The 17,195-nt window shown below is 50.3% G+C and overlaps 1 protein-coding gene across 1 annotated transcript; it reads right to left on the reverse strand.

Annotated features, from left to right (window-relative positions):
- Positions 1-2,321: 2,321 nt before the first annotated feature.
- LOC132488006 (serpin A3-1-like) lies at positions 2,322-13,057 on the reverse strand. Its single transcript, XM_060096015.1, is given in 8 exon segments — positions 2,322-2,533; positions 3,573-3,624; positions 3,626-3,731; positions 6,626-6,764; positions 6,767-6,898; positions 8,803-9,008; positions 10,615-10,697; positions 13,037-13,057. Coding segments are annotated over 8 exon segments (951 nt in total).
- Positions 13,058-17,195: the final 4,138 nt, after the last annotated feature.

The following is a 17,195-nucleotide window of genomic DNA, read 5'->3' on the forward strand; positions in this document are numbered from 1 at the left end:
CTCCAGCCCAGATCTCACCACCCTGAAGGCTAAACTCCAGAAAGGCCATCTGCACCTCCTCTTGCTCTCCCTCTCTCTCCCTCCAGCCCAGGGCAGGCCTCCCCTCATTCTGTTCACCCTGCCCTTGCCCCATCCCCTGTGGCTTTAGATCACTGCATCCCATGGACCATTGATCCTTCCCTTACCCCTAAGTCCCCTCCTCTGTCCCCTGGGTACCTCTCCTGTGGTCCTGGGGTGACAGATTTCCTCCCATGTCCCTCCCTCCTCCTCACTCTGTTCCTTCTCCTCGGTGCCCCTCCCTTTCGGGTGCCTTCCCCTTCTCACCCCATGGCACTCAGCTTAGGGGACCTCCTCCCCTCAGCGCTCACCTGCCCATCCTGGGGGACGAATCCTCATGCTTCCCTCCAGTCCTGATTCTCTCCTGAACTCCCCTGAGCAGATCCCTTGGCTGCCTCCTGGGAACCACGCACCTGGGGTCCGAACCCAAAGGTGTCCCCTTCCCTTCCCCAGCCTGCTCCTCCTGCTGGGGGTCCTTCCTCAGGGCATGCTCTGTCATCACCCAGGAGCCAAACCCAGATGCCCCCTTTTATTGCCATCTCCCCACGTCCACTCACAGAAACATCGGTTCTCCTCCCAGCCTTCCACTCATCCCTGCTCTCCCTCTCCATCCTGGGCTTTGGCCACATTTCCTGCAACATCCCCTTTAATGTCCAGCCTGCATCCCTCTGCTGGCCCTGAATTGCTTCTCTACACAGCAGCTGGAGTCATTTTTCTACTATGCCAATCAGCTCAGAGAGACTCTGTTTAAATTCCTTTAAAGCTGCCTAGGACTCTATGGAACCTTTCCAGCATCCTTACTGAGCTGCCAGGCCCCCAGTGGTCCAGCGGTTCCATCATGGCCCCATCACCTCTGCAGGCCCTCCGCTTCCTGCTCCAGGTCTGCCCAGCTTCCTTCGGTTTCTTGAAAATGTCTTTCTCACTCTTTCTCCTGCAAAGGACATTCTCCTCTCTGTTTACCCTACCACGTTTTATTCTTCCTCTGATGGCAGCACAAAAAGCACCTCCTCCAGGAATGCTTCCCTGACTTCCCAGGCTCAGTTTGATCCTCTTCTTTCAGCCTTCAGAGCCTTGTTTCATCATCCATGTTTCGCATCAGTTCCTCAGTCCCATGAGTGTCACTGCTGTGGAAATCTTTGAGGGCAGATTCATTCTGTTGTTTAAAGTGCTCCTCTGATCCAGGAGGTTGGGATAACACTCTGCCGGCAATAATTAGTAGCTGTGTGGCCTTGGGGGAAATTACTGAGCCTCTCTCTTCCTCAGTTTCCTCATCGGTAAAATGGGATGAGCAACAGCAAGTATCTCATGTGATCACTTCAAGGACTAAACGGGTTATTCCAGGTAGAGGTCTTAGCAGGCTGCCTGGCAGAGAGATCTCAACCGTTCAGTTGTGGGTGACGTCTTTATGCTGGGAGCTGATCTTCCTGGAGATGACACAGCCCCTGATCACATCAGGGACATGAAGAACCAAGTGGATTCCTTTTATTGCAGGTGTGTGTTTATTGACCTTTTGCTCCCGTACTCCCGTTCTGGCTCCTGAGGGGGATCCTCTGTCAGGGGAGGATGTGGAACTGATCAGGTGGTGGAGGAGCTCGTCTGGGAACCTGGAAGTAGTTGGTCGCCCAGGTTGGACTGCTGGGGGGGCATCAGGGGAGATCCTGGGCAGGAAGGCCCAGTTCAACTGGGGTCCAGGGGCTATGCCAGAAGAGGTCAGCGTCGGAGCCCCTGCAATGTCAGCATGAGGGCACATCCTGGGCCCTGGGGGATGGAAGAGTGAACCTGGACCTAGAGCCAGAGCCCCAGGAAGTGGGCATCGGGTAGCAGGGGCCCCTCCCAGCCCTGGGCCTGAGGTCCAGTGGGCTTGGTCACAAGCACAAAGCCTGCTCCTGGGCTGGCTGGTGAGGCTGAGACAGAGGGGCCCAGAGTCTGGGGCGGGCTGAATGTGTGTGGGAGGTCGGGGGGCTTGGCCTCGGGGCCCAGGCAGTGGCAGGAGCATGGAGTCAGGCAGATCAGCGTGGAGACACACAGGAAAGAGTCCAGTCCAAGGAAGGTGGTTTATTGCTTTCGTGGGGCTCAGAGCCTCCATCTAACCAGGGCACAGATTCCCTGGGCATGTGGAGCCCCCAGCAGAGTCACTGTCACCTTCCCAAGGGTGAGCAGGTGGGACCAGGCAGGGGGCTCCTTGGAGCACAGGGGCCAGGCTGCCTCCAGGGAGCTGGGCACCCAGCTCCTTAGCGAGGACACCCGCCACTCAGTGGAGAGCTCTAGGCTTGACTGGGGTTGGTGACTTTGCACAAAAAGATGATGCTCTGGGTGTCTTTACTGAGTGTGGGAAACATAAAGGGCCTGTTGAAATGCATAGTGATCACTCCTCCAGTCTTGTAGATCAAGTTGCTTCCCGTGGCGGCAGCTCCTTCCATGCCCTCCTCGTCCACGTCAAGCACAGCGCTGTGGACCACCGGGGGGACACCAGAGCCTTACCCACCAGAGAAGAGGCGGGTGGGAGGTGAGCAGCTGCCTGAGTACCTCTAAGGGGACTGACATTCATCCACCTTCTGCCGTTGGCTGTCCCTGTGCTGTCAACCTGTTCAACTTGTTTGTTTCTCCCAACAAGCCTGTCAGCCGGTTCAGAGTCGTGATGCACAGATGTGCAAAGTGCAGTCAAAGGCTGGGAGTGCTGGGCCCAGGGTCAGAGAGGAAAAGATCAGGGGTTCCCTGATCTGGGTCCCTCTCTGTCTGAGTCCAAAACACCCCCCATTTTAGGGGAGAGGGGCAAGGGAAGGCACTGTTCTCACAGGCAACTGTCCACAGTCCCTCCATGTTGAAGCAGCAGATGGGTGGGCACTGCTTTTGCTCATCTCCTGCCCCAGTGGAAATGTCCCTGAGCCCTCGGCTACTTTGCGCAGGATGTGGCTTCCCATCCCTGGTCCCCACAGGCCCCTTGGCACATGCGCCTCCTTTACCAGGTCCTTTGGCAGGTGGGGTTCAGGGGAGACTGCCCAGCCTCCCCCATTCACTCTGACTTCTCTGCTTCTAGGATCACACACAGTATCAGGGGCCCTGGTGTTCTTGTCCTGTGCTTTTCGTGTATTTCCATCACGACGGCCCTGTAGCTGTTGTTAGCACCTATAACCTCTTACCTGCTCTGCTAGGCATAGCACAGGAGCCAAGAACTATCACGCTCCTTTTAAAGATGAAATGTTGGAGGGATGCAGAGTTTAATTATTTCCCTCTATAGGCAGTGAAAGATGGAGCTTGACATGGGGGTGCATGGCTGATTCCATCCCAGGTCCTTTCCAGTGACAGGCTTCTGTGTCACATTATATTTCAGGGAAGGTGTGAACCTGACCCTACCATGATTGTAACCCAGCTCTCCTGGGCTTGGGGAGTCCCAAGGAGGGTGAGTGAGTTACAAGAAATGAAATTATTTTGCAAATTCAAGACTACCTGACATCTGCCTGGCCTCCACCTTTCACGCTCCGATTAGGAGGATGAATTGTCCAAAGTTTAAAGACTCACCTCGGAAACCACCAGATTGCTGGTCCCTGTGACTCCTGACAGGTCAGCCCTGTTGACCTGTGAAGACTTTCCTAAGGCCAAGCCGGAAGAGTAAGTCTCTCAGCTCATAGTCACTGGAGATGGAAAATTTTGGCAGGTAGAGTTCATCTACCCATCTAGGAAATGAGAAAAATAAACTTGAACTTCTGCTTGAAAAGATGCCCGCCTTTTCCCACCTCACAGCTTGGTCTTCTGTGGTTTCCGCTCCAGCTACCCCCTTCTCCCTGGAATAAGGACTCCTCTCCTCAGTTTCTAGACCCCTCGGGGTAACTCTCCTTAAGTCATTAATTATCCATCACGTCGGCAGGAATCTAACGAGTCAGGCAGTGCACCAGGGCTGGGGCTGGGGTGGTGCCCACGTCTGGCCCTGCTTCTCCCTGGAAGCCCACAGGGCACGGGAAACACCCTCTTCCAACAGGGATTCCACAGCTGCTGGGAGACTGTGCTGGGGCAGCTGCTCCACAGGCACCAGGAAGGCTTCCTGCAGGAGGTGGCATGGACCCTGAGTCCCGGAGGAGGGGAAGGAGCTGACTGGATGAAGAGGAGTCCAGGAGGAAGGAGGATGCACTTGCAGGAAAGAGGGAGGCAAGAGGGTCACAGAGGTGAGGGGCTGGGCAGGGGCTTGGGTGGCTTTTGGAGGGCTGGGGGCTGCATTCAAGAGACTTGGAGACATAAATGAAAAAGCTGAAGGATCCCATCTTACCTCCACAGTGAGCTCCTGAAGGGCAGGGATGCATCTGCTTCTGAGCAGAGGTGGCAGCAGGTTCTTGGAGCAACAGATGCCTCCTCTCTCTTTGTCTCTATTTCCCTTAAGACTCTTGTCAGGGTGTCAGCTCTTACAGATGCCAAATACGAGGAGGCTGTGGCTCCCATTAAATGTTGAGTCCCTTGGGAGCAGAGAGGTACCTATTCCTCCTCATGGGCCATCTTTCCTCCCTCCCTCCCTCCCCTTTATCCATTCATTCAACAGATCCTTAGTGAGCGCCCCCCATGGGCCAGGGATGTGTAGATGCTTGTTCCCCCAGTGTTTGTAAATCAAAGATGTCCCATGAATATTCTTTTTTTTTTTTTTTTTTTTTTTTTTCCTTTTTGCGTTATGTGGGCCTCTCACTGCTGTGGCCTCTCCCGTCGCGGAGCACAGGCTCCGGACGCGCAGGCCCAGCGGCCACGGCCCACGGGCCCAGCCGCTCCGCGGCACATGGGATCCTCCCAGACCGGGGCACGAACCCACATCCCCTGCACCGGCAGGCGGACTCTCAACCACTGCGCCACCAGGGAGGCCCCCATGAATATTCTATCCATTTACAACTCTTCACTGAGCCCCTGCCCTGTGGTAGCTCTTGGTACTGGAGGAAGGAAAGGGTTGGGAAGGGAGTACGTGCAGGGACAGGGTGGGTCCCCATGTCCTGGGGTCTCCTGGGATCTGCAGTGAGGAGGTGCTGAGAGTCAGGCAGCCCCAAGGCGTCCGGTCCCCTGGACAGGGGTTGGGGAAGGGATTGCAGCCTCAATGTCACGTCTAGGCAGGTCTCTCGCCCCTTGCGGTTTGTAAAGTGCCCTCCACACCCATTCCCCCCGTGGATCTGCAGGACCTCCCACTCAGGACAGTGGGGCAAGGACGCCCCTCTCCTCTCAGTAGGGAGCTGAGCCCCAGAGAAGCACAGGGAGTGGCCGGGGGAGTGTGAGCCGGCGAGTGGGACCCTGGGTCTGGGGCTCCCCCGCCCCTGTGCAGCAGCCCACACACCCTCCCCTAGGCCCCCCGCAGACACTGTGCCCAGAAGTGCCTCTCCCTCTGCTGTCCCCCTTGTTATTGGTCTCCTGAATTCCATGTCCTGGCCTGTGTGTCTGCCCTCAGTTTATCCAGAACCCGACCCCTTCCCGCCCTTCCCGGTTCCTCCTGGTCCACCCCCAGTGGTTCCCCTGGGTGAGTGCACTGGGCTCCCGGCTGGTCTCCCTGCCTCCATGCTGGTCCTCAGCTGTCTGTTCTCCATTCGGCAACCTGGGAGATCCGTTTAAAACATGACTCAGATCGTTCACTCTTTGGCCCCAAAACCTTGTGATGAGTCTCTATTTCCCTTAGAGGGGGGCGAGTCGAGGGGTCTGCAAGGCTCCAAGTGACCTGACCCCACCCTGGGGTCCTGACCTCTCCCAGCTTTCCCTCTCACTCCCTCTGCCCTGCTGCTCTGGCCTCACCAACCCTCACCCACACCAGGCTCCCTCCGGTCTTACAGGCTTTGCACGGGCTGTTCCCTCAGCCAGGAATGCTTTTCCCCACCATATTCACATGGCTCAATCCCTCACCTCAAACATCACCTAAGGGCCTCCCTGCTTACAATCACAAACTACTTGCGGGTCCCATTTTTCTCATGATTTTACTGTGCTTTACTATCCCCACCTCCCCATTTCTCCCCTCTCAAAGTACCAAAAATTTATTATATTTATTTCCTGTCTGTCTCCTCCAACTACAAAGTAAGTGCCATTAGGGCAGGGAATTTACTGTTTTATTCGCTGACCTACCCTCAGAGTCTAAATTAGTCCCTGAGACATAGCTTGATCTTAATTAATTCATTCGATCAGTGCTGAACGGTTGAATGAATAAATGAGTGAATTAATGTTTAGTCAGTGCAAAGCTGTTGCTCAGCGTCTGTCTCACCTGAGCTCCTCACTGATCCCAGTCCCATCTGCCCCCCTCCATCTGCAAGAGGTGGAGCCACGGAGAGAACAGCATGAGTGTCGGGGGTTGTGTGAGGATCCCCATGACTCAGCGCATGTTAGTGTCAGAGGAACCCTGAGCCCCGCCCCCTCTGATGTCATCATCTTAGAGAAGGAACAGTTCAGGCCCAGAGTCACGCAGGCAGCCAAGGGCAAGGTCACCCCTGGACGGGCCCTCCCACCTCTGCCCCCGCCCCTGGACATTACTGAGGCCCGGGGACTGGGGGTCCGGAGTCCAGGAAGAGGGGGAACGGCCGAGAACGCAGGTGGGCCCACAGCTCCGGGTCCTGGGGACAGTCACCTGGGCTGCAGGGAGTCTCTCCACCTCCTCAGCGTCTCTGGGAGCAGCTTGGCCTCCACGTCCTGCATTTTGCCCTCGTCAGGGAGGATGAAGGGCCCGCTGTCTTCGCTGGTGTACTTGAGCTCCGCCGCGGGGCAGGCAGCTCCTCGTCCCGGAAGTAAGGCATTTCCAGGCCCCCCGTGGTCATCACAGGCACCTCCACTGTCCTGTCCTCGCTCACGTGGAACTCTGACTTATAAGTACGGCTGGGATCAAAGGGCTTCTTCCACTGGGCTAGAGGTGGAGGGACAGGTGAGGGGTCGGTGGTGCAAGAGCCACTGGCCACTGCCTCCTCTGCCCTGGTCCCTGAGCGGGGAAGACCCTCCCCACACCAGCAGCCCCCCACGTGCCTCTAGGGATGGCCCTGCTAGGTTTGCACATATACCTGGGCAGGCGGGTAGGCCCTTGGGGACGGGGGTGAGCCCACAGGTCTGGATTGCGAATGGGGACATGAAACAAACCTGGTTAATTGTGCTACGTGAGAAACCAACAGGAACAGGACAGGGCAAGGGAGAGATGGGATGAGGCTGGGCCTGCGGAGAAATGGGGGCTCCTGGTCCTTAAAGGGAGCAGTGTTAGTGACCAGTGGTTAGTCGCTGGCTTTGCAGGGAGGGCACATGTCCCCGCAGCCTTGTGAGCCAGGCTGAAGCAGGAGCCACATGGGGACCAGGAGGGCAGGGCGGGGTCAGTAGAGGAGAGGGCTGGGGTCTCCCTGCAAGAGGATGGAGCATTCAGTGATGGGGGCTTCTTGGGGAGATTAGGGCCCTGGGGCTTCATGGAGTGTGTATCCACCCCTGCTGCCTGCTTTGTTTCCACCCCTGCCTGTGTCCCCAGAGTTAGAGGCAGGAGCAGAGGGAACGCCGGGCTGGCTGGGGTGCCCCTGGCGGGGAGATCTGGGAGGAGAAAGTCCTAGACCAGGGCAGTGTTGTACGAGAGGAAAGTACAGGAGCTTGAAAGAACAAACATAGCAGGACAGGCCTGGATTAGTTTTCCAGAGAAATGGGATTCTATGCCTTCCTTTACAGAGGAAAACACAGACCCAGGAGGGCTGGCCATGGCTGCATCCAGGAACTGCCAGCACAGGGCTACCTTTTCTCCCCAGAGCTGGTGTGTCCTGGGCACATGACCACCCCCGACTCAATGATCATTCCTTCTGTCTTTATCTATGTTGTGTCCCTATTTGCACTGCTGGTTCTATGTGTGAAATCCTTCTGCCTTCACTCTGATCCTTATGAGCTTTCAGGCTGAGGTTTGCAATCTTGAGTTTCTATCAATGGGACTGGGCACTGGGCCAGCTGGAATCTGGAAAAGAGTGTTTCCTGGATGCTGTCCTCTGAGTCTTCCCTCAGATGATGGCCTTGCCAATTCCACCCTCCTAGTCATAAACGAGCACAACTGAAGTTCCTCGTGTTGGCCAGGCTGCTCAGAGGCTGTCACACTGTGAAGACGGCCACCAGCCTCACCTCAACCACCAGAGACTAAGTCCCCTTAGACAGAGCCCGTCAGACACAGCCCACAGTGTACACAGCTGAGGCCTTCCTGAGCGTGTCCGAAAGCATCTCAACAGGGAGGAACGTGGAGTTCCCGGCCACCCCGGAGAGAGCTGAGAGGAAAACGCCTTCCTTCTGGCAGCCAGGCAAGTTTAAGTCAGAATAAAAAGTCTCCCTCTGGCTCAGACAAAGGGTCAGTGGCTCCCCTGCACTTATGTCCCGCATAGTCAGCTGTGATTGAGAAAACCCCGAAATAGACAAAGCCTATGATCAGGGCAGAGCCTTGGAGCCCAAGCCCCCCTCAGCCGGGAGCAGCCTGCTCTGTAATGTTTTCCCGAATGACATAGTTGGCAGACGCTGGACAGAAATAGCCCTGAAGACACAAAACCAAAAGTGTGTTTCCTTTTGAATTAAACAGGGTACCCACCTTTTTTTTTTTTTTTTGCTGTACGCGGGCCTCTCACTGTTGTGGCCTCTCCCGTTGCGGAGCACAGGCTCCGGACGCACAGGCTCCGCGGCCATGGCTCATGGGCCCAGCCGCTCCGCGGCATGTGGGATCCTCCCGGACCGGGGCACGAACCCGTGTCCCCTGCATCGGCAGGCGGACTCTCAACCACTGCGCCACCAGGGAAGCCCCAGGGTACCCACCTTTAAAGTAGATGTAATTCACCAGGACCATCACTGTGCTCTGGGAAACATGTTTGAACAACTCCACAATTTTCCCCTGCGTTTGATTCCTCCCATAGTCATTGATGAGCTTCTTGGCAGGGTCGGAATCCCAGAGGTCGGTGGAGAAGGCCTTACAAGACTTGAAGCAAGTCTTGTAATTGTTACGAATTTCCCCAATGGAGAAACTGGGCCCAGAGAGGGAAAGGGGCTTTTCCAAGGTCACCCAGCAAGCGAGTGGAGGAGCAAGGGTAAGAAGCCTGGGGTGCCTGGCTCCGAGGGAGAAGCTGGTGCTGGGTGTGAGGTGCTGTCCAGTGAGAACCCATCCCCCCCCTGCTGGCGGAGCAGCCACCGTCAGAGGGGACTAGGAAGCAGGGACTCCGTTTCCACTATGTTCCTTCTCTGTCCCCCCAGGACGGAGCCCTGGACTGAGTCAGAGGGCACAGCACCTCTCCCGGCCTCTTGATGACAAGCGTGTGACCTTAGGGAGGCACTCACATCGTGGTGCCGGGTCGCAGTGAGGGTTCAGTGAGAGAGGCCACCACAAGCAGTGGGGACAGGGCTGGAGCCTACGTGGTCCTGATAAGTGTTGGTGTAAAGATCAAAGGAGGGTAGAGTGTTCTTTTCAGCCCCTGGCAGGTGGACACATGGTGGTTGATTCCACCATAAACCTGTAAAGGCCGCCTAGTGGGCAGAAGCAGTGTGGTCTCAGAGTGCCAGGCTCTGGACAAGGATTCCATTTTGACCCCTTGGGAGTGCGGTGTGGTGACAAACAAGTGCCTGAGCCTCTCTGAGCCTCAGTTCCCATCTGTGTCCATGTTGAATGGCTCAGGTGACATAAAGTATGAAGGTGCTGGGCTCATAAGAGGAGCTCCAGAGGTGCTACCTCCTTCACATGCCACCCTCTCCAGGACCCTACAAGCCAGAGCTGTGATCCCTGAAGACAGGGAACAGAGGACAGAGCTACTGCATGAAAGTCCGAGAGAGGCTGAGTTCAAAGCTGGAGACCTCAGCAAACAGGACTCTTTACCTGCAGCCTCTGGCCCCTCATCTCAGAGTTCAGAGGAGAAAGGGCTGCTGGGGGGGAGGGGAGGAGACAGGAAGAGAGAGAGAAAAGAGGCAGAGGAGGGGGAGGAGAGGGGAGGGGAGAGGAGGAGGGGGTGAAGGGGAGGGAGCCGAGCTGAGGCCAGTGGAAAGGCCTTAGGACAAGCCTGGGGACAGAGGCGATCAATTGCCCCAACTTTTAGTTTACTCAGGGCCAGTGCAGTCGTTTCTGTCAAAAAGAGTTAAACGTTTTCCTCCAAAATTATTCCTGGAGAAATAGTGCTTTTATTATTTGGCTGGATTGGAGAGCTGGCTCTGTTTTTGAGCAGTCTGTCTTTTCAGTTGCTGGACAGATGCACCCTCCTGTCTGCTTGACCGGGGGCCCTATAGGGACAGTGGAGCCCAGGGAACTCCCCTAGAGACCCCACAGCCTCTGCCCAGAGGGACACTGTGCACTAATTCCATCCACCCGTCTCTCTGAGAGCATCACCTGTGCCAGGCAAGGAGACGCACTGCACGGCCCTCAGGGAAGTTCTGACCCTGAAGGTGGATGCACAGCTGTGTGGGCTGCACAGCTGGCTCGAATCAGAATCCCACAGAGTCAAAGGCCGAAATGTCCCCAGAAGCCCTGGTAGCATGTCCCTCCCTTTGCAGGATGAAAACTGAGACCCAGAGAGAGGACGGGTCTTCCGAGGGGGCAGAACGCTCCCAGCATCGGACAGAAGTCCCCCCGCCTCCCTCCTGCCTCACGTTCCACAGGCCCCGTACAGGGTCCTAGAACCACCCTGGAAAGGGGGTCCCTTTGCTCTCAGTGTGGGAGCATCACGGATTAACTGCCGGGAGAGCGGGATGTGGGGAGTGGATCCAGGGCCGCCACCTGCCTGGGATGCTGGATTTTCATGGGTGCTGCTGTCTATTTATCCCACAAAGATCTCCTCCCCTGCTTGGCAAATGTCTGCAGGGACAACAGCGTGTTCTGTCCTCAGACTGGAAATGGGCAGATGACCATTCCTGGTAACAGGATTTATTACATCTATTTGAACAACCTTGTTACAGAAATCGCTAACTTTTTGTCTCTTGAAAGAAAACTGAAAATAAACAAATAAAAAAAATTTCCCTTGGGAGTGTTTTCTCCTGTTAAGAAAACTCATTTAAGTATGTGTGAAAGCTCAGACTATAAAAATAAGGGACATTGAAAAATATCCCTGATTATTGATCTTTAAAAAAATATATTGGTCTTGTTAGTTTTCCCCATGTTTATAACTTCACTGAAGACCACATAAAACCCCAGAGAATATAGAGAAGGACATTGGGAAATAGTCCCTAGAATTGTGTCACTCTGGGACAGCCTTACCAAACCTTATGTTGTGTTTCTTTTATAAGTCACTTTTCTTTGATTTGTGTGTGTGTGTGCACCTGTCTGGATGTGATAGGAATGTCCAAACACAAACTCAGATATGTTTTTCATAGGTAATGCACTTTGTCTACAGCTCGATTTACATTCCCAGAGAGGGAGCATGGGCCCGAAGGCCTCAGTGCTGAGAGCTGAGAGCGCAAGTGTCAGGGTTCTCTGGTCTCTGGCGCCATCTGTCTTTGGAGGCCTGCTGTGTCTGGGCCTTTGTCCTTACCCCTTCACTATTGGTTCACCCTAAGAGCTGGTTGACCTTCATTCCTGGCCTGGAGGTCTCCTTAGATTTCTCTTTGAGCTAATCCCAGGCCTTTCTAGAGCTCAAGGGAAAATCCTTCCCTTTTACCCCTCTTAGTCACAACCCTCCCTCCATGACAACCCTTGACAGACCTCTGTGACCCCTGGGGCTTCCACCAAGCATAGTTTGGAAACCACTGGCTTAGTGGTGAGGGTATGGCTTTAGCCTGAATACCTGAATCAAGAAAGTACTACTCACCAGGTGTGACCTCAAACAATTCACCGTAAATCCATCAACATTAATCTCCTTGCCTCTGAAATGCAGATACAAAATTTCCCTGACCGAGGTGTCTATAAATATTAAGTGTAATAATACTAAATGTAAGCTCTAGTAGGACAGGATTTGGTTGGAGGGTTGTACAGCGCTTCCCTCTTTTACTACTTAGTAAATATTTGTTGACTGTAAAGCATTGATGTGACTAAGAAGATTTTGGTCCCATCCTTCCTGAAATGACAATTTATGTCCTTTCAAACACCAAATAGTTCCAGAATAGTTACATATTTTTAAGCTACACAGTATCCAAAAAAATAGTGGCTGAAACAAGACTGCAGTTTATTTCCGTCTCATGTAGGTCCAGATGCAGGCAGTGGGTTGACATGGTGGTCTGGTCCCACTTTGTCAGGACTCAGGCTCCTTCTGTCTTGTCGCTTTGCCATTCCTCATGTTTATTTGCCATGTCCCAGATGGGTCGTTGCTGTGTCCACCTTCCAGTTAAGGGCAAGAGGGGAAGGTAAAAGCACACCCTTTTCTTTGAATGGAATGTTCTAAATGTTGTCTATGTTATTTCCACTTCTGTTCCACCAGCCAGAGTTTGGTCATATGGTCACACCTAGTTGCAAAGGAAGCTGCTCAGCGCAGTCAATATTCTACATTGGGTGCCATATCCTAGCTAAAAATTGGGAGGGGAGAGAAAATGAGGATGAACATTAGGCATCACTGCTAACAATGTCCCAAGACTTTCCCCGAGTGTTTTCCCAAATTCTCTGGCCCCAGGAGAGCCTTCATTTTCCTTAAAACTTAAATGACTTAGTCTGAACCTCCAGTCGATGTGAAGGCAGAACATCTTTCTACTTTTTCCAAGTAACTCTGAGGATGTTTGAAGTGGTCCCCTCCAGGTCATCTCTGTACAGGCCACTGAGGCTACAGGATCACTGAAGGATATTTACCTCCTGAGTCAGCAATCTTTTTTGAATATTCCCTCCTCTGAGTCCAGGGGACCCTGGCAATATTTCTGAACCACACAAAAGGGGGAAAAAAAAAAAAGAGAAATGAATGGCATACGGGTGTCTTAAGAGATACCCCTGCCCATAGGGATAGAGCTCTGACACCCTTGCTATATTCAAAATGTGGTCTGCAGACCAACAGCAGAGAGCTTGTAGAAAGGCAAACTCTTGGGACTTACTCCAGACCTACTAATACGGAATCCATCTCCTGATAATCTCCGCAAGTATCCATGTACACCTTACAGGCTGATGGGGCACAGCCATATAGCCTAAGCAGGTGAAGTGGAGCAGAATGTGCTGACTGTGAAGACACAGAAGCCTGCAACAAGACCAGTATTTTTAGAGTCTTAGGAATTGCAGTTTGGAAGATACCAATTCAGGTAAAACCGAAAGAGTGTTCCAAGGAAGAGAAAGAGTCAGGGGCTTATAAAGACAAAACCCACGAGGCTGTTAATGTTATCTGGCAAGAATTATGATTGACTTTGACACAAGAAAGGAAATAATTGTCCTTAAGAGATAGGTTGTCATGATTTTTTAAGGGTAAGGTTCCAATAAGTAGATAGGTAGTCACAAATTACTTTACGGTAAGGGTCTGATATGTATCTTGAGTCTGAAGACTGGGCAGATGTTCTGGATGTTGATATTAAGAAAATAATTGGTCAAAGCTCAGAACCCATTTGAGCAGAGACGTGCATAAGCCACAATTCTTAATTCTTGACTTTCCGTTCACATTTCCCCCTTATGTTCGAGATCTTTTGGAGGAAAGCACTGGTGATCAACCATTTGTTTACTTGGCATCGGCGTGGACTTCTTTGGTGCTGGGAAGACTTATTTCCAGAGAATCATGTCCCATGGAGGAGGAAAAGAGGTGGTTGTGCAGGAGATATGCTTTTAGAGAGCTTATGGCCACATTTGAGCAATAAGGAGCCATCTAGGAAGTAAGTCTTAGGCAGCACTCAATATAGGAGAAATTCGTGGATCTTCATTAGGAGGAATCTTATGGGAGTAATCAATCACCTCCAGATGTCAAGCTATCATTACTCCCTTGGAGGCTGTCATAGTACAACAATGGGAGATATAAAACGTAAGAAGTTTAAAACCAACAGAGAACAAATTAGAAAAATGATTAGCAAGACTAGTTGCAATCTTGATTAAAATAAGGCACCAAGTCCAGAGGGGAGCCAGCTGAAAAAGATTTCTAGATGTCAAGGTTTAAGTCTCTTTTTGCAGTTTAAAATGTCTCTGATGATGGCATCGTGTGTTTAGGTAATCTTTCTGAGTGACTTATACAGCAACAGGCACAAAGATTGTCTATACATGTGCTATTATGGTGATTTCCCTGAGGTTTATATCAAGTTGTACAATTTTAGCTTACCCGGCTTCAGAAAAAGGGCAGTTTTATTTCTCAATGATTCCAAGTCCAAAAGATTAGAGGAAAAACTGTTAACAGTACTTTGGAGAGTCAGAGCCAGATATTGGAGGAAACTAGAAGAATTCAGGATCTAGTTCAGTTTACAGGTAAATACCAAAACATCAAAGACAGTCAATAGCACCAGAATCTATTATCCACAAAGGTACATTACTGAAACATAAATTTTCTCTCTAAAATCACCCTCATTCTACCAAATATTGCCAAGTTAAGATTAATTTTTTGCTAACATAAGTCTGGTATCAATAAACTTGTCCTTGTTTATTTATCTAAGTGTAACAAAAATAGCAACTGATCACACAAGCTCTTTTAAATCTGCTTTCCTGGAACTTTTCATTAGGAATCTCAGAATGAACCTTTAAAGGCCTCTCAAGGGCCTCCCTGGTGGCGCAAGTGGTTGAGAGTCCGCCTGCCGATGCAGGGGATACGGGTTCGTGCCCCGGTCTGGGAGGATCCCATGTGCCGCGGGGCGGCTGGGCCCGTGGGCCATGGCCGCTGAGCCTGCGCGTCCGGAGCCTGCGCGTCCGGAGCCTGTGCTCCGCAACGGGAGAGGCCACAACAGTGAGAGGCCCGCGTACCGCAGGAAAAAAAAAAAAAAAAAAAAAGGCCTCTCAAGCCCAGTAAAGCCAAGTCATATACTTGCCATCAGACTTTGCCTGCAATACCTATAGATTTAGGTGAATCCCTCCCTTCTTGAGATCCCCAAAATATCTTGAGCTTCCTGCAATTGCCAGGAAGTGACCTTCCTTACTCACCTGATTAGACAGCTGGGAACCCTGTAAACAAAGTACCAGACTGTTTTTCCAAGGGGATTTTTGGCTACATAAAGTCAATCTTAGTTCCTTAAAGCTGGATGGTAATATCTGAATTTATGCATACTCTTAAATATGACATTCCAAACAAAGCCTTGGTAATAAATCAATGTTTTTCCAATTGTGTCCTGTTCTAAAGAGAGCAGATTATTTTGAATTTATGTAAATGACTAAATTGCCATGAAAATAAGAATAGTCATTAAGAGTTTCTGAGTCCTGGAGAGTTCAGATGGGGAGAAAAAGATAAATGTTTCATCTTTGTTTACAAAGCTATACAATATCAAAATGCTGCAAGTCATAGATGTCTTGAGAGAAGAGGGTTCCTTAAATCTGGCAGAATGAAACATTAAAAAATAAGCAATATTTAAACCAAAAAGTCATACAAATTATTATCATCTTCATCAGTTCACTCATTCCCATGAATTTAATTCTTGATTTTGAACTTTTTTCCCAGTTTTATGAAACCATCAGTTTCTCCATTCGAGTTCTGTAAATTCTTATCCAGTTCAGTGATATGATCTGAAAGTTTATCAGAAAATTGTACTCCAGAGTCCTTCCTATGACTCTCTCTGAACGTGAAACATATTTGTAAAAGAATCAGTGTAAACAATAACTCTCTGTAAATGAAAAAAGACTTAAAAATACCCAATATTTAAGATCTGAGAGTTTGTTATAATGAAACTGACAAGAAAATTTGGTATTTCTGTGACACAACATTTGAAGAAAGTAACTAGATTTATGACTGATAACATTATACCAGGATGTATTACTCTTCCAAGAATTTTACATAGTTTCTGAAACAAAACAAGTTTTTTTCAAGTTATCAAAAGATTTGGTGAAACTATTTTAAAGTAGTTATACCAAAAAACACAATTATTCTTAGAGTTCACCTAAAAACTCTCATCCCATTTACATTTAATTTACTTATGAAAATTTTATCACGCCAAGTTATATTTCTTGCTAACCAATTTTATATTAAAATTGGGTTCACTAAAAGTATTAGACTTAATGTTGATAACTCTAAAGATGCAACCATATTAATTAAACTAACAAACTTAAACTGGCTTTTTTTTTTTTTTTTTTTTTTTTTTTTTTTCTTTTTGCGGTATGTGGGCCTCTCACTGTTGTGGCCTCTCCCGTTGCGGAGCACAGGCTCCGGACGCGCAGGCCCAGCGGCCATGGCTCACGGGCCCAGCCGCTCTGCGGCATATGGGATCCTCCCAGACCGGGGCACGAACCCGTATCCCCTGCATCAGCAGGCGGACTCTTAACCACTGCGCCACCAGGGAGGCCCTAAACTGGCTTTTTAAAAAATTTTTATTGGAGTATAGTTGATTTACAACGTTGCATTAGTTTCAGGTGTACAGCAAAGAGAATCAGTTATACATATACATATGTCTACTCTTTTTTAGATTCTTTTCCCACATAGGCCATTACAGAGTACTGAGTAGAGTTCCCTGTGCTATACAGTAGATCCTTATTAGTTATATATTTTATATATAGTCGTGTGTATATATCAATCCCAACCTCCCAGTTTATCCCTCCCCCCCCCTTACCCCCTGGTAACCATAAGTTTGTTTTCTACATCTGTAAATCTATTTCTGTTTTGTAGATTAGTTCACTTGTACCCCTTTTTTTAGATTCCACATATAAGCAATATCATATATGATGTTTGTTTTTCTCTGTCTGACTTACTTCATTCACTATGACAATCTCTAGGTCCATCCATGTTGCTGTAAATGGCATTATTTCATCTTTTCATGGCTGAGTAATATTCCATTATATATATATACCACATCTTTATCCATTCCTCTGTTGATGGACATTTAGGTTGCTTCCATGTCTTGGCTACTGTAAATAGTGCTGTAATGAACATTGGGGTGCATATATCTTTTTGAATTATGGCTTTCTCCAGATATATGCCCAGGAGTGGGATTGCTGGATCATGTAGTAGCTCTATTTTTAGTTTTTTAAGGAACCTCCATACTGTTCTTCATGGTGGCTGTACCAATTTACATTCCCACCAACAGTGATGAGAGTTCCCTCTTCTCCAAACCCTCTCCAGCATTTATTGTTTGTAGATTTTTTGACGATGGCCATACTGACCAGTGTGAAGCAAAGGAAAACAGTCAAGCAAGACAAGATAATCATAGTTTACCCG

The sequence above is a fragment of the Mesoplodon densirostris genome, chromosome 4 (assembly GCF_025265405.1).
Source record: "Mesoplodon densirostris isolate mMesDen1 chromosome 4, mMesDen1 primary haplotype, whole genome shotgun sequence".
Taxonomy (NCBI): Eukaryota; Metazoa; Chordata; class Mammalia; order Artiodactyla; family Ziphiidae; genus Mesoplodon; species Mesoplodon densirostris.